At 43.8% G+C, this 25856-nt stretch overlaps 1 protein-coding gene across 3 annotated transcripts in view; it reads left to right on the forward strand.

Moving 5' to 3' along the window:
• Positions 1 to 6439: 6439 nt before the first annotated feature.
• RASGRP1 (RAS guanyl releasing protein 1) overlaps positions 6440 to 25856 on the forward strand; it is an 81695-nt gene continuing 62278 nt past the window's right edge. Inside the window, exons 1-2 of one of the 3 annotated variants that reach the window (XM_055088329.1) lie at positions 6440 to 6621; positions 11657 to 11838. In XM_055088329.1, the coding sequence (XP_054944304.1) occupies positions 11763 to 11838 (76 nt within the window). In that variant the 5' untranslated portion in view covers positions 6440 to 6621; positions 11657 to 11762. Of the gene's footprint in view, positions 6622 to 6674; positions 6999 to 7129; positions 7224 to 11656; positions 11839 to 25856 lie in introns of those variants that run through there. The other 2 variants (XM_028495696.2, XM_024118329.3) reach the window with 2 other exon arrangements.

The following is a 25856-nucleotide window of genomic DNA, read 5'->3' on the forward strand; positions in this document are numbered from 1 at the left end:
ATTGTAAATCAACTATACTTCAGTTTTTTAAAAAAAGAGGATTTTTTAAACAACTGCCAACATTGATTATATAGAACTTGTCTGTTTCCATTGTATGTCTAACCCAGACTTCTTCACACCTCCACCCAAATACAAACGATGCCAAAGCACTAACACAACATCAGGATCACACGTGCATGAGCCAAATTAAGAGCCAGCATGAGGTGACCTTCCTCAGGAAACAAAGCCTTATTTCTGGGGCACTTGAAAATCACACATAAATGGGCACTGATTGGACTTATCACAACGTATGGCGATACTTTTCACTAATGACGGTTGGGTCTCCATCCATACTTATGAAGCCATCATGTAGACTACTCCAGCTGTACACTTTGTTCAGAGGCAAGTTTTCTCAGTTTGATGCAAGGTGCAGAAACAAAACAAACAAGACAAGACAAAAAAGACAGTTTTCTTTTACAGTAAATTCTGGCTATCATTTGGATGAATGCCAAGAAATTTCTTCAACCAAAATGTGTTGAGTCTGTTACCAGTTAGACAGGGAGGCAGATCAATCTTGATCAATACTTGCAGCAAATTTAAGCCTTCAGCTTTGTTTTTTAATCAGTGAATTTCTAATTTTCATGATGCTGTCTTGGGTGTGACTATTATTTGTGAAACACAGTCTCTGTACCAAGGGAACACAGCTACCTACAGGGTTAAGTCACACCCTTTTTAGCAGGGCTCACTTCCCACCTCCAAATCCAGAGGAACAGGCAAGACAGACTATTCCATCCCAATGTATACTTTCCTAAGCCTGCTATCTGCCCATGAGAGTTTCACTCTCTATTCCCACCACGAAGAATCAGACTGAAGAAAAAGATACTTAACATCCCATGTGGGGTGGAAAACTGGGCTTTGGCACAGGGGAGTGGGCTGGGGTGTTAGAACTCCACTGTCAAATCAAGAAGTAAAATGCTTGTAAGTCGTGTGTGAAATGGCTTACTTCAGTATTTCTTAAATATGAGTAAAATATGACCCCTTTTAAAAGGGAAAAGAATTTCTTCTAGACCCTTAAGGATGTGTCTGCTGATGATCCCGGTGTGAGAAGCACCTACCCATATTAATTTACAATGATTTTCTCCATCGCTCACATGCAAGTGTCTTTATTAATACTCAGGAGTTTTCATTTTAATACTATGCTTATTACAGTACTTTTTTGAATGCATATTAAACAGTTTTTGTACTCAGAAAACCACATCCTTTGACTGGTCCAGGCCACTTGAATCTTTCTATTAACTGGTTTTTTTTCGAGCTTTTACCCGTGTCTTTGTAGGTGTTAAATGATTAAGTAGCATTAGTGCTAGGGTGCACAATCGGAGTTTTAAAAACTCCGATTGCATTACTAAACTAGTTTTAGCTTTTAAATTGTTGCTTTTCTGACTGCTTCGCAGCCATTTGAAAAGCTCAGTGTTGAATGGTAATTAACTCAGCCCTCTTTCCAGCAGCACTCAGCTCAAGCACCCAGAGGCTATCTTGGGAAGTGGCGTTAATTGAATCACATCTAAAGTGGATCGAGGGACTCAAGGTGCTCATGGGGGACCCTTCAAAGTGAGAAGCCTCTCAGATTCTGCAAAGGCAATAAGATTAAGTCAGACTTGAGAACCTTATTTATGTATTGGCAGGGGGTGGGGAGAATCAAAGTTCCTGTGTATAGTTCAGCAAAGCACTCTGCTCTGCTGCTTCTTTACCTCTGCATCTTCCTCGTCTCTGAAACACGGGCCTCGCCTCTCCTCTTCCCTCACTTCTCTTTGGCTAGTGAGCTGTTCATTCTCATCCTTTACATCTTAACCCCCACCTCACTTCCTGAGAAGTTGGCTCCCCATCAACCAAGACTAGGGCAGGTGTCCCGTGGATGTGATTGCATAGCACTTACTAGGTTACCAAAACATTCACCTCATGTGCCCACAACCTGGCACTCAAAACATTAATGTGTCTGCAGTGGTTGCTACGTGCTAGGCATAGACCATGTCATATAACCATTAGCAAAGTTGCATGAGGTAGGCCTTGTTTGTACCCATTTTTACAGACATGGAAACTGAGGCTTAGAAAAGTTAACTTGCTCAGGGTCACATTACTAGGAAGCATGAGGGCTGAAATTCAAAAATCAGTCTAACTCCAGAGCTCACACTTTGAACTACTGTGCCACTCTGCCTCCCAAATATTTGTGAAAAACATATTGTTTGATATTTTTTGATAAACTTGAGCAAAGCAGATTCACTGACAACTTAACCTTTTCTGGCCCCAGCTTCTGGTTTTTTAAAGCTATTTGGGCCAGAATCAGAGAGCAAGAAGTTCTATGCCAGAATGATTCAAAATAGGATTCACTGATGGACTAAATGCTTGCACACAATACAAAAATAAAAGTTACAAAAGGGGAAACAATGAAAAGCAAGATTCCCCCTACTCAGAGCCACCTAGTTCCCCTTTTCCAGAGATAACTACTGAGATTATCATCATGAGAGGTAGCCCTAGAGCTGTATTTTGTAAACTATGATCCCAACCTACTAATGGATCAATCTTGAGGGTCCTGACCAGCATTTTTTTTTTAATGTCATTAAAAAAAAAAAAAAAAGGTTTGAAAGGATCACGTTTCACACAGCTTGTGTTTCAGTTTGACATGTAACACAAATGTACATATGAGTCACAGAGTGTAAAATGTGATGTTACACTTCTCACCACAGAGTAATATTCAAAACTGTTGGAAAGCCACCGACCGGGCAGACCCAGAAGTTGGACATTATGAAGGCCGCTTCCACAGAGAACCTCCCGCCCTTACTTCCCATGAGTCACTCTGGAACTCAGCAGCCAGACCCTGTAAAGCAGAAGTCAGATCCCCTCCCTCCTCTGTTCAAAGTCTTCCAGGGATCCCCATCTCACTGAGAGCAAAATCCATGAGACAACATATATTTCTGTTTGTTTGTTAATATCCTAAAACAATTCCAAGATCAAATAAAACATATGGGCTCCATGATGTAAAGAAATATGACCTGTGCTGGGGAGAGGGTCCCTGAGAAGGGGCTTCAACAGAGACGAGCAGCATCCTTCAGCTGAAAACAAGAATGGATATCTTAAAATACCATTTATATGCCATTCATCAAATGCCCTTTAGAGAATCCTGGGGGTGGCTTAAGGAGGTAGAACGCTCTCCAGAAGAGCTGGCCCGTGGACAGCCAGACTCCCAAAGAGGCATGGGCTGCCTCCATAAGAAGATGCCGAGGACAAAGAAACATGCAGGAGTCCAACCATAAGCCCCCAAACTACAGGCCTGGAGCAAAAGTGGCTGCTTCTCACGTGGGCAGAGTTTCTCTAGCTTTGGTCCAAGGTGAGGAGCAGCAGGGATGTACAGTGTTCAGAGTGGGATGGCCAGTCACAATAATAAAATAATGAGGCCAATTCTCCCTGTCTCAGAAACAGGAGCAGCACTCAGCAGGAGAGGAAAGGATGGTGCCACATCCCCTCCCTCCTTTTCTCTCTCTCCATCTCTCTTCACTCTCCCGTGGAGCTGTGTGTCCCTAAATGTAGCAGCTTTGTCCTCATTGGTCCATATGGGTGCCTCAACCGGAATACCCCATGGTGTCCCCATGAGAGCGAGGGTAACCCAACTCTGTGGTGGCAGCTCCTGGAAATCAGGGTATAACATCCTAGCATATTTGGACTTGTCTGTTTATTAGACACATAAGCTCACGTGAACAAGGCTCTTGTCTGTCATGTTCTCTATCAGATTCTCAACGCCAAGGACCGCATCTGACACTAAGTAGGCACCCAGTGAATGTATCTCAAATGGATGAAAAAATGTTAGACCACAGAGTAGAAGCTGTGGTGGCCAATAGGTACTCCAAGCATAACCAGTCATCAGGCAGGTTCTGCAAGGTGGGTTTGCACCCCCTGCCCCTGGAAGGCAGCCCTGCCTGTGCCCTCTGGGGTGACTTGCCAGTCTGCTATGCGTTTGGTATAACTGTGCCTTTGTGCATCTAGGTGAAAAGAGATGGCAGGCGGAAGGAAATACACAAGCAAAAGCACTGAGGCTTGTGAGGGCACAGGGCACAGCAGTTACCAGCAGTGACCAAGTCACAACCTAAGAGGTCAGGTGCCTGGGAGGGCATGGCTAGAGGCCAGGCTGGACAGGTAAGGTTAGTTGTGAAGGTGAGCAACGTTAAGAAGTTTGTAGTTTATTCTGTAGGCAACTGGAGAATTCCTTGGCAGTTTGGAAGCAAAGAAATGACATGATCAGGTAATTCTGAAAACGACATGAAAAAAGGATCAGAGAAGAAGAGGTTCTATAACTAGGGAGGCCATTTATGAGGCTATGACACATATTCAGGTTCAGAGATAACTGGGGCCAAGACATGTGGCTGTGAAGATGGAGAGGAAGCCCTGGGGGACAATTCGGGGAGGCGACCAGTTGGAAATATGGTTTGGGATGTTAGATATCGAGGTTAAATATTCAGACATGGGAGTCATTTGGGTCCTGTTGAAGTCATGGAAGAAATTAAAAACACCTAATTTGAAAAAAAAACCCACGGGATTTGAGTAGTGGATCATTTAGAAAATCTGATGAAAACAGGTGTTTTTAGTTTCAGAGGCTTCGCAGATACTCACCAAAAAGCCAAGTAAAAGGTCTGGGGATATCAGTTAAGAGCCCCTGGTTGAAAGAAGAAAAAATAACAGAGAAAGGGTCCCAAGGAATAACCTTACCCAAAGGGTGATCAGAAGATGACAGTGGTCCCCAACCTTTCTCAACTGTTACAGAGACATTGACTACTGCCTATCAAAGAGTTTGGAGAAGCAGAAAAGAGGATAAGAGAAGAAGAGAAAAGAAGGAGCACTTTGTTCCTGAGGTCAGAGGTGTCTCAGCACCATGGAGACTAACCACGTGGCAGAAGATGAAGAAAGAGATGGGGCTAACTTCTAATTTTTTAGGTGTTTGGAAAAGACAAATTGCTCAAGTAGGAACTGCCAGAAAGCCTCTTCAAAGAGTTCAGCTGGGCCCAGAAACCCAATCAGGTGCAAGTGGAATGCAGAGCTCTCAGGAAGCCAGAGCAGAAGAAGCTTCCTAGGTAGAAGCAGGCCTCTTTCTTTAGAAAACTCAGCAAGACTCACAAGACTTGTTTCTCGAATGAACTAATAGCTAATCATTTCTATACTTATTACATAATGAACTGCAGGTGTATAGCTGCATACAACTGCCTGCAACTGTGTTCAGTATTGTGTGTATACACCCAGTAGCCTATCTATCTAACACATTTACATATATTTATGCATTTATATAAAGGTACGTGTTTATCCATTTGGCATGTATACATATGCATATACAATGTAATTCTGGAAGAGTGTCATAATTTAATATTTATTAAATATCCAAATGTTCCTTCTATGTGTATGGCTGTGACTGAGGACTTGGTTCTATTACACAATGTTCATGAGGATTCTCTGGAGAAATTTCTTACCGCTCTCAGGATCAAAAGAGTTGATCTTCTCTTGAGCAATTTTTTTTTTTTTGTCTTGCATGTGACAGAAATTGAATTTTAGACAAGGCTTCCCTTTTGAACATGACTGCTAGAAATCCAGGAGACAAATCTTTGGTCCCACTTGTAGCAAGTGTTTTGGACTCTATGGGATGCATTAAAAAAAACATTCATTTCTGGCTCCATTTTATGTACTTTAATTTTCACTTTTCATTTCATACACTTCTTTTTGTGAGTTACACACCTTTGTAAGCTATCTTGAACTGTTTGTTGTGTTTAGGATAAGATGGCATATAGTATGAGGCTTTAAGGTCCAGAACATTATGGCTGGGAAGGGACTTATTAATGTGACTAGAGTTAGGGCATGTGACACTGATAATGGGTATGTTATTAGGACAATCCCACAGCGATTACAGGGAGTCAGCCAGATCTCAGCCCAGGTCGTGGTTCTCTCTGCTGTGTATGAGTTGTGTGATGGGAAGCATATTATTCTCTAACCCTTCATTTTTGGGGGAGACGGCGTACATGAGGAATGTACAGAAAGCACTTAGCACAAGGCACTCAGTCAACATTAGCTATTGCTGTCATCACTATCTTTTCGGCAAGCAGGAGTAGGCAGCCATTTCTGACCAGATCTGCCGTCAGAAAGTCCTCCCCAGCCCTGACCCCCTCTCTCCCATATCCACAGACGCCAGGCAGCTGTGTCCCGCCTGACCTGCAGCGCACCTGCACACTCGCTGCCTCCCGCAGGGTGCCAAGCACGTATCTCCAGGCCAGTCTTGTTAATTGCTACCAAGAAGACACCCAAAGGCACAGGCTAAGGCGGACCCACAACCGTGTATTCGTTCTTTACCCCACCCCCGACTCTGCGCTCTGATATATACCAGAGAGGCCTGCGAGGGGACGAGGGGTCTTCGGGAGACTGGAGTGAAATTCGGGAAGGTGGGGGCGGGGGAGGGGGCGTTGCCCCGAGAGCCGCCAGGTGAAGCCGGTTTCCCCCGGCTCCCAACCCCTCTCCTGGCGCTGGTTTGGTGATATCCAGGGCACCTGGAGCCTCCCCGCCCTTCTAGCTCCGCTTCCGACTTCAGCCTCGGGCCGGGAGAAGTAGCCGCCAGGGGTAAAAGGCGAGATTGGAGGGAGGCGCAGGCCTCCGGGGACTACCGAGTAATGGGGGCAGGTTTCGGGGAAGAGCTGAACAGCGCCACACATTTCCTCGGCGATAACATCAGCGCTTGTCAGGTGGTTGGAGCCGGCGTGTGTGCGCGCGCGCGCGCAAGGAGGAGGGCGAGGGGGCGCGCGCTCACACAAAGTTTGTGCCTGCGGGTTCGCCGCGGTCGGGCGTCCTGGGCGAGGAGGCCGGGGCGGAGGGGCCCGGCAGGCGGTGGTGGCGATGCGCCGCACCCCGCCGAGCCCGTCCCGCCGCGCTGGGTGAGGCGGCTCCTGGAGCGCGGCCGCGGCCATGGGCACCCTGGGCAAAGCGAGAGAAGCTCCGCGGTGAGTAGGGGCGCCCGTTTCCTTTCTTGGGGCGGGGGGCCACAGCGCGCGCGGCCCCAGGACCTCGCCGGGATGGGAAGTGGCGGGGGGGGGGGCGCGGCACCGCGCCGCCTCCTCCGGGGAGGTGCGGGCCCGGGGGAGCCCGTCCCGCCGCGCTGGGTGAGGCGGCTCCTGGAGCGCGGCCGCGGCCATGGGCACCCTGGGCAAAGCGAGAGAAGCTCCGCGGTGAGTAGGGGCGCCCGTTTCCTTTCTTGGGGCGGGGGGCCACAGCGCGCGCGGCCCCAGACCCTGCCGGGGAGGGGAGGTGGCGGGGGGGGGGGCGCGGCACGGCGCCGCCTCCTCCGGGAAGTTGCGGGCCCGGGGTGCGGGCGGCGGAGGCCGGTCGGGGTCTCGGCCGAAGTGTCGGCCGAAGTCGGGGGAGACGGGCGCAAGGGACGGACGAGCCCGGAGCGCCCTGCGCGTCTCGCCCGATAGACTGGGGAGGGAGCCGGGTTGTGCGGACGCGCGGCCAGAGTTGGCCCGGCGAGCCCCGGAATCGCGCTTAGAGACCTGGTCCCCCGGCGCCGAGGCGCCGGGCCCCTGGAACTCCCACTCGCGGACTTTCCGCGCCCCCTGCACCTGCCGCAGCTCCGGCAGCGCCACCTGGCGGACCGTCCGGCCCTGCGGACGTCGGGCCGGACCCAGAAGGCTAACTGCCTTTTTCCAGGAGTGCACAGGGGTCAGTGAGCCACATAACCACCTGGGTGGAAACCTGCACTTCCCTCCACCCACCGTGATCCTAGAGACATGTTTTAGGAGGGTCTTGGGGGTGACAGAAGATGAAGGAAAAGTGACCGTGAGTGTAAAAGCTATTGGCAGGAGAAGGAGGCCTGGAGAGGCCGGGCAACTTTGAGTTCGTCCCTCAAAGGGCCAGGACTGGACAACTGCCTGGCGACGGCCTGGGCTCAGCATAGGGCCGGGAAAGCTATGCTCTTCCCACCTCCATCCACGCAGACTCTATTGCTCCTGGCCGTGCCCAGTCGAGGCAGGAAGCGTTGCCCTGCTGGACCTTATGGATCTAAAAGTTCTTGGTCCTTTACGCCCTCCCTCACCCGGTCCTGTACTGTGAAGGTCCAGCACTTTGCCTTGCACCGGACTGAGAGGAGGAGCTTCAGTACATTCAGCTGAGTCTGTATTATGGGAACAGGGAGAGGACAGGACTGGAAGAAATCCTCACTAGAAGCCAATAAAAGCCATCTTCCACTGCAAAGAAAGTTGTGGAAGCTTCCGTTCGTTCTCCTTGTCTATTTCATCCCTTACTCTTCTGTGCTGAATTTCTTGAAAAGTTCAACCCGAAATTGTGACCTCCACTGAGATACCTGAGGCTGGAGTGGATTGCACCCGAACCACTTCAGAGTTTTAGCCTCAGGAAATACTTTCAAGTTGTTTCTCTAGGGTGCTTTTTTTTTTTTTTTTTTTTTTTTAAATACTTGAGGGAGCTGGTGAGGAGACATTTGCCTACTTTCCTTTAAAAATACATATGCCTTTGCAGACTTAGAGGCGAATGCATTCTGTGTCTAAAATAAAGCATTTTATAAATCCTTATCTACAACCATTTCACCAGAAGAGAACGATTTGAAGTTTTGTCACATAGCAGCCAGTCAAGAGACTCCACAGCAAAATTGCCCAGTTTCCTAGTTTATGGTGCACATAACCCCCATCTTCCTGACCTCTCAGGATGCCATTTGGGTTTTAGCAGTTTCTCTTCTCCTTGGTTTCTCCTGACCAAGCCCTCTGAGTCTCAGCGGCCTCCCCCCCACCCCACTGCATCTCACCCTCCCTTCCCCGTCCCCTAAATATGCCCTTTAAGTTCATTCTTTCTGCTTGTATTTTACCAGTCCCTCCTAGTTCTGATAAAAGCATCTACCTCTGAGAATCACCTCCTGCACCAAAGTGGTTTCCCCTACAGATGACACTAGGAAACATTGCCAGAATTAGAGCTAGGGCAGTTTTTGGAGTCCTGAATGGTTGATGCTACCAACTGAGGGAGAAAATGGAATTTTCCCTGGATTGGCCAGATGAGAGACAGAGGTAGACACCCACATCCCGGCCCCAGCGGGAAGAGCTGTGTGTGGAGACAGCCGCCAGTTGCCGTGGTCTCTTCTCTTGGGGCTAAGGAGAAGTAATATGGAAGGCCTAAGAGAAAAAGAGGCTTCTAACAAGAAGGACTTTGTTTTCATCTTTCCCAAGTCTGCCTTGGGTAGAGGTCTTAATGGTGAAGAGGCAGCAGCTAAGGCCAAAAGCTGACTTATCCCAACACTGGACAACCAGTGCCAGGTTTAGAGAGTCATCACTGCTTCTGCGGAGGGAAGGGAGCATGGCATGGACACAGGAGGCTTGGCTTCTACCTGGCTCTGCACTGGTGCCCAGTCACATGGCCCTTCCGAGCCCAGACCTCCACATGTATGGGTGAAGGGCTTGGAGAATGACCATGGAGGGGCCATCCAGCTCTGGGGTCTGAGGACTTTTGGGGACCTGAAAAAGAAGTAGGACCCAAGATTCGGCCTTTATGTTATCAGCTCTGCTTTTGGAGGTTTTTACTTTTGTCTTAAGTTGAATTGACCTTTTCAACTCCTCTTGCTAATTCTGATGTAGTGAAAGGTGCATAGTCCCAGGCACAGTAAATATTTATTAAACCAAACCAGAGAGGTGCCAAGTACAAATCCCAGATCAAGTACATATGAGTTCTACAACTTTGTCTATGTCATTTAGCCTCAGTTTCAACATCGTGAAATGGAGATAACATCTCTCTGTGCTGTAAGCTTTAAAGACCACGTAAATCCCCAGCCCAGAGCCTGCCATGTCAAAGGTACTCAATTCAGGGTGGCCATTATTTTCTTTCATTTTCAGATGCTGATCTGATCTTGGGGCTATCACAGGGCCTGGGTAAAAATCAGTAATGGCCAGAAACTTGATCAAGTCCTGTAACACCAACCTGATCTTTCAGAAATCACTGCCTTGGCTTAGCAGATTCCCAAGAGCCAGTTTCTGATTGGATTTCACTGAGCCCATCCTAGGTTGGAACAGGTGGCAGCAGCCAATGCCAGACCAGCATTCTGGAGCTACTTTGAAAGGGAACTCGAAGGTCAGGGTGTTCCCTTTACGAGTCTGGCTTTGTACTAAGTGGTCCCACTGTCTTTTTAACAGGGTGGTTTCCCAAAGTCCATGTGTGCCCCAGCATTTTATTTTGATCTGAGTACTTCTTCAGCCCCTTCTGGGTGAGGTTACATCTTGTCGAGAAGCTTTCCTCAACACTCCACCTAGAACTGGTTTTCCCTCCTCTGAGAACATCACACTTCTTGCCCTTGACACTCACAGGACAGTTATTTAAGATTTATAGAGTTATCTTTTCTTGGTCTGGTTCTGATTCTCCAACTAGATTTTTGTATTAAGGAACTTCCAGATCACCTTCATACTACAACAACTAACATATAATGAGTATGTTTTACAGTTTGCAAAGTACCTTTACAGACTGTCTCACTGGTCCTCTCTGGCGTATCACACATGTGTTGCTCATAGGATAAGTACTTATTGATTAATACCATCATGTGTTTATCAGATATATAGTGGTTAAAGTTATGGATCTCCGGTATATTTCTTTTCTTCATCTCCTCTTTGGTAATAAACATGAAATAGCCAAAGCCACAGTAAGGAGAGGAGAATATACTCAAAGGAGTTATCAGCAACACCTATCACTAGTAAACCTTCAAAGATGGTAGATATGTCTCTGTATGTTATGTTTATTTTTTTAATGGAAGGAAAAATAAAATGCTTAATTAACCTACTGATATCATTTTGCAAACAACTTGACTTATACTGATGAGGTCATGACCAAAGATAAAGCTAAGTGAAAGTGGAAGAAGGTGACCTGTTGGGCTCTAAAGCCATTTCCAGATTCAGACTTGTCCTTTTGCATTCACTTCTGGAATAAAGCTCTCATAATCAGTAAGAACGTGATAGAATAATGTTTAAAGATAAAAATGACTCAGAATGATTATCAGTAATGAAAAACAGAATCTTAGAACCAGCCAAGTCCTGTGAAAAAGACAGGACTAGCTTAAAATCTAAACACCACCGCCATAACCCTCACCCCCTGCACACGGATCCTCGGTCTTTGCCTTCTCCCCCCAAATCCTTAAAGATGTTTCTGAGGCCACCTGACTTTCTACAGTAACTCTGGTGTTGCTCAAGAGGAATGAATTTAGCTGAAGATGAGACCAAACTTAAACAATTCTTAAGACCCACGTCAGTGGTCTCAGGGCTAAAATAAAAATTTATTGCTGGGAGCTAAAAACTGCCAAGAATAGTCTTGCGTCTGCCTCTTCCTTTCAGGAACTGGAGAAAGCAGGCCAAAGCAATCCTAACCCCAGACTGAGGAGCCCTGTTTGCAACCCTGAAGTCTCACCTTGCTATTAGTGTGAGAGATGTCTCTTTAACAGCTAACCAGTCCGTTTGGTGCCTTTACCGAGTGGGAGGGGGTATGTCTTATCAGCCCAACTCCTGGGATTAATTGTCTTATCTCTACTCCTTTCCTCTTCAATTGCCTGCAGAGTGCGGAACTGTCAGTGTGCGGTCGTCCCCTGGCTGCTCTACTCTCCCTGCCTTTTCTCTTTCCCCAGGAAACCTCATGGCTGCAGAGCAGCCCCTAAAGCAAGAGTAGAGGGGAAGCCCTCCAGCAGCCCCCTCCCCTGCCATCCCAGCCTGGCCCAGATCACTCAGTTCCGAATGATGGTGTCTCTGGGACATTTAGCCAAAGGAGCCAGCCTGGACGATCTCATCGACAGCTGTGTTCAATCTTTCGGTGAGTTGGCGAACTGCCCACATGCATAAAAATCGCTCTCTTACTTTGTTCTTCCTTAAAAAGTGCGTTATAGAATAGCAACCTAGATTGCATTTGGGGTTTAAAAATAGCTCTTGAGCCTTTGAAATGTTGGAGACTGTGCAGTGCCTATGGCACATGACTATGTGGGTGTAATAGGTCGTGATGAGAAGTGCGATTTAAAGCAAGAAAAGTTACTGAGGAGAGTTTGCATTTCCAATTTTCTCAGGATGGGGGTTTTTCTTGTGATGAAAAATATGATAAAATGCAGTGGTGCATGTGGTGCTTTTCTGTCCTTGTGTTCTTGGGGCACACAAAGACTAGGTTACATGAGCAAACGCTGTTATCAAATAGAAATTCGAAAGCCTTTGGATCATTTGGACAATAAAGTCTTAATAATTCCCTTCACAATCTTGAGGGTGGTGTGGAGGAATAGGAAATGACCAGGCAAAGCCAGATGTCTGTACCTGAAAGGTACTGGCAAATGAGCAGTGTGATTGAGGACTGAGGATCTATAAAGTGAGCAGACAGACACACGGGCAGGGAGTTATCTAGGCGTGCACTCCGTCATCACCCGTACTCACAGTGAGGGACGTGCAACTTAGTGCAGCTGACAAGCAATTATCAACAAAGATGCCCTATTTTTTTTTTTAATTTTGTAGGCACTGTCTTTCTTTTGATTGTTATATGTGAAGTAGTGATTGAAAAGTACTAAGTGTTTGTTCCTGTTCCAAAAAAGAAATGATGGAAAATTCATAGAGTTTCAATATCACCGGTCCCCCTCCTTGCCCCTTTAGAAACCCCTCCATCTCCCACCGGGAAGCAGATGAACATGTGTGTCTCAGCACAGAAGCGCCAGCCAGCCCTGCCCCGGTGCCTCCCAGGGAGTATAGGGGAGGCTTGATCAGATTCCAGGTAGTACAACGTACAGGACTGTTAGAACTCAGAGCTAGGGATTATTCATTGGCTGGACCTGTCTAGTGCTCAGTCAAACCTTATTTGTAGAATTCAAAAAATTGACATTTTGGAGATTCTCATTTAGTACAATTTAGCAAAACATTGAATAGTTTTGGTGGGGGATATATGTATATGTATAGCTGATTCACTTTGTTATACAGCAGAAATTAACACACCATTGTAAAGCAATTATACTCCAATAAAGATGTTAAAAAAAAATAGTTTTGGTGATTCCACCATTTGGTTTAAAGCAGCGGTTCTCAAATGTTCCTGCAAAATCATATGGAGGTTTTTTGTAAAACAGGTTGCTGGGTCCCACCCGCAGGCTGGCTGCTCTAGCAGGTCTGGGGTAGGGCCCAAGAATTTACATTTCTATCATTTTCCCAGGTGATGCTGCTGCAGCTGATCCAAGAACCTCACTTTGAGAATCACTGCTTTATTGTTTATTATAGATTTTTTTAACTTGGAAAAGAGGGAGTGCTTTTACTAGTTTAGCATTAAATTTTAATTAAATTTCTATTTAGTTACACTTTAGTCTTTCAGCTGAGGATGAATTTGAGAGCAGAATGAATGGTTTTCTATTTCAAAATAATCTCTTTGGAAAATATCCATACAAGGAGATGAGCTAGAAGGTGGGGGGGATGGGTGGAAGCATGGCTGTAATGAGCCATTATTCATCATGCACTTTACTTTCACCTGGTTCCCAACTTGATAAGCTGCAAAGTTCCTCATACAGTCGTGATAGTCTTATTTACTGGTCTTTAGCAGGGCACTGTGACTATTTCATGAATAAGCATTTTTATTCTCTTTCCGTTTCACTGTTGAGGAAACAAGGTCCAACAATATCTTTATCATGCCATCTTTCTTCCTCCCCTTCCAGTCATGCACTGCCCGCTCAGTTCAAGGCTGTTGCCCTAACCTTCAAATCGTCATGACGTCAACCTGGAAAATACATGAGCGATTCTGAGGTCCTGCAAAATAAAAAATAACCAAGCCTGACCCACTCCCCTCAGTGAATCTTAGCAGGGCTAAAGATACTGTTTCCTGGATTATGTTGAACTGAAAAGTACCTTAAAATCCCAAAGCTATTAAAAAAAAAAAACCATTGAATCTAATAGTCTTTTATCCATTATCATGAAGTATCAGTAGCCCCTCATTAAGCCCCTAATTGCATCTGACACTCGGCTGGGCTTTGCATGAGAGAATTACAGTGACCGAACCCCTATTCCATTATTCAAGCTTAGAATACCTGAGGAATGCACCGTTTGGGGAAAGAAAAAAATGTACCAAAGACAGGGCAATGATAAGGTAAGGTGTGCAGGAAGAATAAATTCTTTAAACCATATAGACTCTGAGTGAGGTCACGCCAAGGGTGAGGGCGTAGACTAGGGAGAGCAGCCACGGGCTGTTCAAACCCCTCTCGTGCAGGGCGTGGGAATGCTGATCGCAGCAAAGGAGCCATCACAAGGCAAGGCTTTGCACCTGAGGTCCTGCAGGGTTTCCTGCCACAGAATTTACATGAAAGAGGCAAAAAAGAAAAGACACCCTATGTCTGGAGGGAATGGGAGACGACACTTTTGTCTGTGAATTGGACTCTGGTTATCAGTGGACGTGTCTAGTGGGGCAGGGGTGTGGAGCTAGAGCTGGGGGCCGGGGAGCCAAAGCCGGATTGTGACAGGCAACCATCCACAGCAGGACATTGCTTGTGCTTCTGGAGGTCTCCTCAGAGGTGATCCGAGAATAGTAACGCGAGGCTGATGCTTCTCTTGAAGCTTACCTTACTGGTTATTTTCTCTGGTTAGTATAGAAGAGTTTTTGCTTTAGAGTAAAACAATCTAGCTTAGTTTTTTGTTCATGAGTTTAGAAGTCTTCTCATTTGAATACCTATGGAAAGAGAGTGAAATAGCGCTACCAAAGTGTGGGGAAAGATTTTTTATCCGGGGGAGTGGGGCGGGGGTTATCTCTCCCTTCAGGCTCAGGTTTCAGCCACTCCTCCCAACAACTTGGAAAAAAAAAAAAAAAAGGGAGGAAATAAAACCTCTTTTGAACGCAAAGACTGACTAATTAGTCCATTTACTTTTTACTGCTGTCTGGACCTCACCTTGGTGCAGATGCCTTGAAGAGGTTTGAACTGGCTACAGCTGTGCTGTCCAGTATGGCAGCCGCTACCCACCTGTGGCTATTTATGTAGACATTTTAATTAATTAAAATTAAGTCAAATGTAAAATTTAGTTCCTAAGCTTCACCAGCCATAGTTCAAGTGCTCAGTAGCCACAAGTGGTGCCTGCTGCTGGACAGAGTAAATAGAAAATATTCCCTTCTTTGCAGAAAGTCCATTGGATAGCACTGGCCTGGGTAGATGGTTGACCGGAAGGGGAAAAGCAGTGTGGGATTTACATTTTTCTAGCAGCTCCAGCTGATAGTATGAATACTGTCTAAGGCATCCTGGGCATTTGGCAGTCTGTACTGATGGCTCTCTCTTTAGTATTATTAACCATTAATTGCCACCCACACTGTTTTCAGAGGAAGGACTCATTACAAGGCTGTTAGGGATGGGTGGCCAGCACTTACAAATTAAGGCCTCTAGCAAGCCTCCCGATGCCACATACAAGGTTACAGATCTGTGATTAGAAATTCAGAGCCTTGAGTCATAGTGTGTTGCTTTCACCATGAAACAACCCACTCCCACCTTCTGTTTTAATCGGAGGTCATGCTTTACATTGTCACCATATTATTGCTTATTAATCCACTCTTCCACTGAGCATAATGAGGCAGATCATCACAGCCCTGGTGCGTTTATGTCAAATGTATGTGAATCACACCATCTGTTTCAGAGGTAGGAAAGACCTATGAGATCATCTGGGCTTTTTATAATGTTTTCACACTGTAAGAGGGCTGCCAGCTTTGAGGGCTGAATGGAAGGCTTCAGATGTCCCAGTTCTGCCCCCCTCTGAATGCAAGACAACTTCTGACAGCCTCAGAAAGAAAACTGCAAACATGTCCCAGCAAGGGACCCTCAGCAAGCAGCCCTCCTGCTCCCAGGTCCAGTGTGGGAAGAAACTCAACATCTTTGTCTTACCGGACAGCGAGAAAGGAAACAGCTCAGCTAGTATCTTATTTATGGTGTGGTGTTTATTTCTTTCTTGGAGGGCTATATGTATTGATTTTCTTTTAAACTCAAAACAACTCTGAAATAGGTCAGGGATTAGTGTCTCTATGGACAGAGGAGACAGTAAGTGGAGCCTGTGAGAACTGAAACAACTTGCCCCCAGCCCCCAGCCCCGTCTAAAGAGAAAACACGCCCCCAGAAGCCTCCTGAAAGCTGAGCTGGGCCGTGCTTAGGTCCTTCTCCTAGGGCAAGCTCCCTTCACTCGGGGGGAGACCTGCACGCCCCACAGGATAGGTCTGTACTCTGTGCCCACAGTCTACAGGCCTGGTGTCTCCCAGATTACAAATTAAACTCCATTCAATGTAGGAAACATTTATCGGACCCCATCTATATACCAGATATCTGCTTGAAATTCTCTCAAACGAATTCTGAATTAATTAAAATTAGTGTGTGCATTGTATCTCCCAAACGAGAAAAACCTCCAGACTAATAGGTATATTTCCCGTACCACTAATAGATGTATTTCCTGCAGTTGGATGTTAAAAGCATTGTGTAGACCTCAGCTTATTAAGGGTAAAACACTACATCTATTTTTAAAGTTAGATCCAAAAAAGGCAAACACACACTTGTTGGGACTATTGTTCCCTCCATGGCAGAGGGAAGATTCAGTGTTCCTCACCACACTGCAACTTAGTCTGTGCACCAAAGCCAAGTGCCCAGAGGCAACAAAAGCACAAGACCAGACGCCAAGGGCCATGATGTTGAAGGGCAATCGGACCCAGGAACCAGCAACTTCAAGGAACAAAGCCAAGTGTAGGGTCAGGAAGGCTGGCCATTGTGAGGAGAGGCCCTTTGGGAAGAAGACCACAGCTGTCCCAGCAGCCTCCTCAGTGGAATCTCCCATCTCTGGGAGTCATGGTTGCAAGATTTCGTATGTCTAGGATGGTCCTTGGGGCACCCACGTCCTGAGGCTCCTGGGCATCAGAGCAGCTCCCGGGCATGACTGTTCTTAGCCCTCTGGAGTGAATTCGTATTCTATGATTGGGATGCTGTATATTGCAAGGAGCTTCCTTGCTGCATCTTTGATAGGCTGACATGTCTGCCCTCTCCAGGTGTGAGGTACAGTGACTAGAGGGAATTTCCCATCTCCTTTCTTAGGCCTGGTGGGCTGGGCCTTTACCCGAATTGACCCCATTCATCTTCACAGCAACTCTGTGAGGTGGATATTATTTTGCTCTTTTAATTAACAGGTAATTGAAGCTCAGGAATGTTAGTAACCTGTGGAAAGTGGCCAAACTCATTAGTGGGAGAGCCGCTGAGATCTGAACTCTGACACTCCTGTTCTCTCCACTCTACCAGAGGTCCTCCAACTTGAGCATGAACAGTCATCATTATAGGGTGTGTTCAACATTCAGGTTCCTGAGGGTCAACTCCAGAGCTTTTCATTCAGTCGTGGTTTTGAAGGAGGTGACCCTACAAACTGATTTTGAGAAATACCATCCTACAGCACACTTGCTTCTTGGACATCCCAGAGCATTTTCTCAGGCTTTCTAGGGAAACACGGAAAACTTGAAGAATACAAATCCTCTGAAAAGCGATAGAGCAAATAGGTTTTCAACAATATGAACTAGACAATCACGAGGCGAAGCCAGTGTCCTGGGCATCTCTAAAGCAATCAGTCCAGGTCTAACTAGAGAGAGGCCTGCCTTTGAGCAGGTTTGCAACTTTGGGCCCACTTCTGTCAGATTTTCCTGCATTTCTATCCCTTTTCAAATGCAGGAACTCTTTTGAAAACTTCCCTCCTGTCAGTCTTTTGGCCTTGGAAATAAACGGAAAGTGGTGGTCTATTATTACTATGATTTGGTTCATTGCACTCAAAGGCAGCATTCCCAATGTGCATTTCCACCTTTAAGCCACGCTCAGACCCGTTTACTGTGGTGCTGAGGGCCTGGCTCCCTAGTGTATGCCAGTTCCCCATGGGTCAGAGACCCAGAAGTAGTGGCTTAGCTGAGGGAACTGGAGAGGTGCTCGTCTGAGTGCTTCTTCCAAAGTGCTGCTTTTGCAGCAGACTTTTTAAGGCCCTGTATTGACATGAAGGTTGTTAAGTCCGTGATGGAAACACATTAGGAAATCACGTGAAAGCAAAAATGGTGTGTTCAGTTATTGGCTGTGGTTGGCAGTGAGACCACCAGGGAAGGTGATCTGAAGTGCAGACCCACCCCTGGCCCACCTCCTCTTGGTAGGACCTGCCTGCTTCTGCCTAGAGCTGTTACAGCTGCTGGACTTGGTGCCTTGGTCTGCAGGTAGTTTGGGCTACCAGCTAGTTGGGGTTGTCCTAGAGTGGTTATGAGGAAGACAGCAGGGAAAGCAGGGAAAGAAGCAGGGTCAGCTACGCACGTCCTACGCAGATGCACAGGGCACCACTCTTGATGCTGTCACAGTCTTGAAAGTCTTACTCTGTGAGAGCAGGTTGTTACATCATCAGGAGTTTAGCAGGCCAATTGCTAAATACAGGCATCAATAAAAATTAAATTATATAAGCTTACAGTTACAGTAAAAATAAAAATACACCCTCAAAACTCATCACTTCCTAGTGCATTACCACATTTTACTGTCATCCATCTTCTTGAGATGGCCATTGTGTCTGTATGGTACAAATGCTATATAGTGATATGCTATACATGTATAGCATGTACGTATCATACATATACATATAGTGGTGTGGAGATAGCTGCGTCTCTTCCCAGTTCATTGGTCCGTGAAGTCACGCCAGGAGCTTGACGTTCCCTGTGTTGGGAGTATTTATTCCAGGGAAATGGGCAAACACTACCAGTCGGGTTCGTCTCAACCCGAGCCCTGGAGAGGCCATCGTTAAGCATTTACCAGCACCTTCCCCCAGCTACAGAGGATGCCTTACACGGCAAAGGGCAAAGTCGGGAAGCTGAAAACTGGAAATTTTACTTTGTGTTACCTCTCTAGGAGAAAGTATTATTTGCCGTTGTTTTGCTACTTTCATCTAAGTATCTTATAAAACAACTCTCCGTGTGTTCTTCAGAGAAAAGGAACCATATATCTTACAGATAAGGAGTCACATATCAGTGAAGTTGAGAAATTTTTTTGAAGTGACAGATCTGTGGTCACAAGAGGGGAAGGAGACTGGTGGGGGGGTGAAAGGGGTGAAGAGGGTCAATTGGATGGTGACAGATGGTAAGTAGACTTTTGGGGGTGATCACTGTGTAGTGTATATACAAATATTGAATTATAGTGTTGTACACCTGAAACTTATGTAACAGTAAAAAGAAAAAAAAAGTCACAGTGGAAATTTTAAGACTGAGAGATTCTCATTTTGGAGTCAAAGTTATTCTGTGTTTTTGTTTTTTTAATTTACCTCCTCTAAAAATTCTCCATGATTAAACTTTCCCTTATTTCTGATCAACTAAACCTCAATTTTGTGACTTCTGTTCTTCATTAATGCATTAATGCTAGCATTATATGCTGTCTTCGTTTCTGATTCCATCTGTTTAATCGTTTGCCTTCATTTCTGTCTATGTGGTAACAGGCACTATTGATACATAAAACCAACCTTTTGTTGAGTGTGTTTTCATAAGTTTGTTTGCTAACTATATTTCTAATTTTGTGAGCTGTCCATATCTTTGCTTATTTATCACTTGTTTAATGTTGTTATTATTAGAGGTTATGAAAGCTTTTTATGGTTAAAAAAAAAAAGCCTGTTAACTCTTTGATTGGCATTTGCTACAGGCATTTTTTTTTTCCTCACTCTCATTTCAGTTTTTATGTTGTTTTGGGGACATTAATGAAATATTACATTTTTATGTAGTTAAATTTTTCATTTTTCTTTATCTTTTCCTTTTTTAACTCTAAACTTGAAAAAAAATCCCTATTCCAAAGATTTCATGACTATTCCATTGTCATTTTAATAAAAGTTTTATTAAATCCATTGTATGTTATAATTCCATATTATCCACTATTGTGGATGATCAGTAAAACTTTGTCAATAGTTTTTGCTGAAAAAAAAAGAAGCCTTCAGTCTTGTTTTTGAGGTTGTCATTGGCTTAAACCCAGAGCACTTGGACTGTCACTTTGTAACTCAGAGCCTCAATTTTCCCTCACTGTCATACTCCTGAAATGATTTCTGAGACTGAAAATGTCTGGGAGAAGATATAATGGGGTCTCACTCATGATATTGACTGTGCACTTGTAAGTCCTTTGGGAATTTGTCTGTTTTTAAAGAAAGTACTTTTGATTATTAGAAAAGCCAGTATCTTTAGGGTGAAGACTTAAAAGACCAAGCAAATTTAAATCAATTTTTCCCCTAAATTATTAATATAGACTGAATCTATGTTGTACTTACATAGACTTTTTTATTGTGGTAAAATGTACATAACATAAAATTTACCACGTACATAAACTTTAAAATTTTTTCTAGTAATAGTTACCTTTTGAGTATTTACTATAATCAACACAGTGTTTATATTAAAATTTTTATATACATATTCTCATTTAATTCCCACTACTTTATAAGTTCTTGTATTTACAAAGATCTGACTATAACTCAGCTCACATTTTCCAGTTTTTTTTTTTTTGAGACATAATTGACATACATCACTGTATAAATTTAAGGTGTACAGCATAATGGTTTGATTGACATATATTATGAAATGATTACCGCAATAAGTTCAGCTAACATCCATCTTCTCATATTGGTATTTACAAAGATCTAATTGTAAATTAGATCAGCTCTCCTGTCTTACTTTTAAAATTTTAATAACTTTTTTTAAACATCTTTATTGGAGTATAATTGCTAAAATTTTAATAACTTTTTAAATTATTTATGTTCACTATAGAAAGCTTAGAAAATACAGACTAGCAAAAAGAAGAAAATTGCATTCATCCATTCTACCACCAAAAGCAAGATAAGCACTATCGACACAGTTGGGTATATCTTCTAGATTCTCTTCTATGCATGTTTATGTACTGCAATCATATTAACTTTTTTATGGTAGATTGACTACAATTACCTCTTTGCTTTTCTTAGTTCACATTTTAAACAATTATGATCTTAAAATCAGTATTAGTATTTATAAAGAGGTGTGCTAGCACACAAAGTTGCTCTTCCATCCTAAAATTGATTTTAAAAAATAATTCTGGCATAATCTCTTCACACATGAGGTATAAAAGTGAAGGTTGCTTGGCAACTAAAATGATTCTAATGAGGACTTAAAGACATTACAAGAAAAGTAGTTACTCATTTCTTTCCAATGCTAAATGTGAATTATGATAACCATGACTGATTGTAGTTGTAATAAATGAAGGAAACAAAAAATGCTCCCATTAACTTAAAAGTCTAGAGGTGAGCTTTTTTTTTTTTTTTCTTTTATGTATAGGGAAAGTCAGCAGGGTTTTGCTGAAGGGAAACAGAGACAGTGGAAAAATCTTGTGTCTTTGTTAACTTTCTAAGAGAATCTTAAGAAGTAGCAACCGGGAAAGATACATAGTAGAATCACAAAGATGCTACAATTTAGTACGTTTGTGATTCTTCTGCGGAGATGGTAAGCAGTGTTGTGAGGGAGAACATGCTGTCTGCCTTGGTTTTTTCCGAAGAGTGGTCAAGGACCCTGGGGAGACTGCGGAGGTTCTTACCAAAATCTTCAGGCAGAAGATGCTGCCAGGATGGAGCTTGGATTAGAGAGACACCAGCAATTAATTGAAATGAACAAAGGGAGTAGGGACCAGAGGTCCTGTTCTTGAGGGAGAAGGGGAAGCAGAGATTGGCAGTTTTAGAGTGAAGGAGAGAGTGGAATAACCAGAGTAGTAAGGCAGTCAAGGATGAAGTCACTTGGGAATTTCTGGGGTAGGGGAGCAAAGGTAGCTTTGTCTGGCTTCCCTTCACTGATGTCTGTGAACCACTGTTCCCCCAGGACTTGTTTTTGTAATCTTGTGAAGAGCCCCATTTCAAAGAGGCACCCAGGACATTTAGGAAGCCAAGAAATGTCCCAGCATTATGATTTATGAGTCTATCTTGTTAGAACGTAGTTACAGCCTACAGAGCATCCTTAAGTCTGGTGAGCAGTTAATCCTTTTGGTTAATTTTGCTTTCACTTGTTTAATGCCAGATGCATAGGGATGTTTTCATGCTCCCTTCCCCACTTCTTCCTCCCCAGCTCACTTGCGTCTTGGGTTCCAGATTTACTCCACCCGAACCTCTTTTGGTGGGTTCACCATTTCCCTCCACTCCCAGGTAGTTCAAGACACAGTGAGTCACTCCGGCTTCTGATGTGTTGCTTTCCAGAAGACAGCTGTAGTTGCCACACTCCTGGCTGCTGGACTTTGTCTTCGGTTATTGCCAAGGATGAGCTGAGTGTGTGGTAACTGGGGTTCACCTGACTGTTTGGCACTGCTTTAAATAAACCCGGAAGGACCTATTCCCCACAATTACTGTGTCTGTGGTTCCCCCACCGTCTCTGCCCTCAGTGGCTTAGAGTCCTGTTACCTGTTCAGCAACCACCAACATCTGCCCGAGATGGACTTAGCTTCAGTTAACTGAGAAAGTGTGCCCTGAAAATTGCAAGAAAGATAGAGGAGGATTCTCTGGACTAAAAGAGATTTAAGGGACATTTCAACCATGTGAACCATTTTTCTAAATGTACACACACACATATTCATAATTACTATAAAATTATATGTACTTGGAAATTTGTATGCTGAATGGATATTTAATGATATTAAGGAATTACTATCGATTTTATTTGAGGCATGTTAATGACACATTGGGTTTTTTTTTTCCTTAAGAGTTCTTATTTTTAAAAATACATACTGAAATAGTTACTGATGAAATATCATGTTTGGGATTTGCTTTTAAATAATATGGGAGGGAGAAGTGAGTGAAGTATAGATGAATTGGCCATGTTCTGATCATTGTTGAAGCCGGATAGGTCCATAGAGGTCCCTTACATTGTTTTTGCCTACTATGGTATATGCTTATAATTTTCCATATTGAGATCTTAAAAAGAAAAGTATTCTCAAACCTAAGAAAAATAGATGATTAAGAATTCCAGAAAATTCAAAGGAATCTAGTCTAATTTTCTTGGGTGATGAAATAGAGTGCTACGTCTGTCTTAAAGAGGGAAGAGGAAAGTCAAGAATAAACACAGGGCACTTTGGTTGCACAGCACTGAAATACCTTATTCGTGTCCTGTACTTGACATCCCACATCACATTCAGCCCACTCCCTGCTTCAGCACTGAGATGTTGAATTCCCGGTATCCAGAAAGACCAAAACAAAACAGAAAAAACTGCAGACTTTAATCTTCAACCCTACTATTAGAGATAGGACTTGGAGTTAAGTGACTGAGAGAATGTAGTACTCTCCTCCCCACCCCACCACACACACACACACACACACACACACACACACACACACACACACACACACACACACACACACACACACACACACACACACACAGGGTTTTGATTAGGGAAATGCCATGGTCGTGGTAGAGCCTGATCCCAAGAAGGCAGTGAGCAGATTACAGAGGAGGCCATGGGAGGCCACACAGCATGGTAGTCTTTGGAATCCACTTCTGACTCTGCCATTTACCAAATGTTGGCCTTAGGCAAGTTATTTTACTGCAGTTTTCTCATCTGCAAAACAGATAATAATGGTGAAAGGTTTTAAAGGTCATTTTAGTTTGGGTGAAAATTAAATGTTTGTCTTAGTTAGGTTTCCTCAGAAGCAGATCCCGAGACAAGGATTTGAATACAAATAGTTTACTTCGGAAAATGATCCTAGGAGAAAACTGGGAAGGCGGCTTATAAAGGGTGCATTATCAAGTGGGTTATTACTCTAGAATCAAGGTAGAAGAGTTTAGAACTATCCTACCAAAGGCAAAGGAGCTGGGGTATTTATATGGCAAGTACCTCCAGTCATTGGTTAAGGGCTGCTTCTAGGTGTTAATTCTCCAGCATGTTTTCTCCAGCATGTCTGGGCTGCCATGCGCACAGGTGGGGATGGGAAGGACCTCCAAAGGAAGCCCTCAGGCAGGTTGAAGTTGGGCGGGCATGCAGTATAATGAGAGGGCCTGAGAGTATGTGGGTGGGGTACTGACGGCTCTGCTACAAAGTAAATGCTCAGTAAATGTTGGATGGGCAAATATAGGCTACATATAGATCCAGATAGATTCAGAGCTGGTTAATAATCATACTCAAAGTGTATACATACAGACATGGGTATGGATGGATGTCGTTCTGCAGGTGTAAACACTTATGAGTGGCTCTGGACATTTTCATCAGACTTAAACACAATCTGTGTTTTTGTTAGACACACTGATGGAAATAAGTACATTAGATGAAAATCAAAGTTCAGGAAGATCAATAAGGAAGAGAAAAGAACTTGGACAGCACTTCAATAGGAATAAATGTCTTGCACTGAAATGTAATAATATTGCTTTATATATATTCTGGATGGAGAAAAACTAGGGTAATTGTCATCTTATGAAAAATACCAAAGGATATTAGTAGATTTTAAATTCAATATGAGCCTATAGTGCCATGTGACTTCTCAAAAAGTTAAAGTAATCTGGGATTGCCTTAATAGAAATAGACTTTCCAGGTTAAGGGACTAATACCCTGATTGAATTATGAGGTCTAGTCCTAATGCTAGAACTTTTTGCCCTTAGTGAGTTTCTTAACATTTCTGCAACTCAGTTTCTATCAACATGAAAGTTGATACATATCCTCTATATTGTTGTGAAGTGCAATCTTAGTAGAAAGAAATCATTTATGTAAAATTTTATCAAAATACCATTATAGTAGATAATCAAAAATAGATAAATCAAAAATAGTAGATAATCAGAACGTTAAGGTTAGGATTTAGGGTTTAGGGTTAGGTTATAGACTTGAATCTTAGTGTATCATCCTCCCAGATCAATAATGCAAACTGCCAAAGGGTGCATAATTGCATCTTGGAGATACAAGATGGAGATATCTGGTTGAAATGGCTGTGTCAAAAAAATTACCAGATGTTGTCATAATAGACACAGGCAGGTATGAACCTAGTACGTAGTACTATAATTTTAAATTTTACATGAATATGAGCTATATTAATAGGTGTTTAGTGAATAAGACCCCAAAACGTAATTCCCTCATTTTTCAAAATATTAGGGCAATGACAGAAATCCAACATGAACTATCTTACAGAATTTATTGAAGGAATACAGGTATTTCATATAACTGAAGCACAGAAGGAGTACAAGATACCTGTAGGCCTTGGAAACATCTGAAATTAGGGACTAGAACACCATCAGCAGATACCAGCATGTATTTCTGTCTCTGCCTCTTTCTTCTTTCTCTGACATGCTTCTCTGCTTGTCAGCTAATCATTTTCTTTCACTGAAGATTTGTTTCCTCCCTGGACAGGGAATATGGCGCTAACAACTGCAAATCCTGTATCTCTAACCATTAGAGATTTAATATTTTTTTCCTCAAGTTCAGTGAAAAAATTGCCAGGGAAGAACTTTGGTTGGTTCAAATTGGGGTAGATGGCTACTGCTTGAACCAATCAACTATGGCCACAGGGGTGGAGTAATTTAAGAATGGAGCATTTCTCTCTAGAACCACATGACTGAATTTGGGGAAGAAATTTTTCCCAAAGGAATGCTGATGTTCTGGGCACATTAAAACAACAGTGTCCCAGAGAAGACATACAGATGGCCAAGAGGCACATGAAAAGCTGCTCAACATCATTATTAGAGAAATGCAAATCAAAACTACAATGAGGTATCACCTCACACCAGTTAGAATGGGCATCATCAGAAAATCTACAAACAACAAATGCTGGAGAGGGTGTGGAGAAAAGGGAACCCTCCTGCACTGTTGGTGGGAATGTAAATTGATACAGCCACTATGGAGAACA

This window comes from Physeter macrocephalus, chromosome 11 (genome assembly GCF_002837175.3).
Source record: "Physeter macrocephalus isolate SW-GA chromosome 11, ASM283717v5, whole genome shotgun sequence".
NCBI classification, from domain to species: domain Eukaryota; kingdom Metazoa; phylum Chordata; class Mammalia; order Artiodactyla; family Physeteridae; genus Physeter; species Physeter macrocephalus.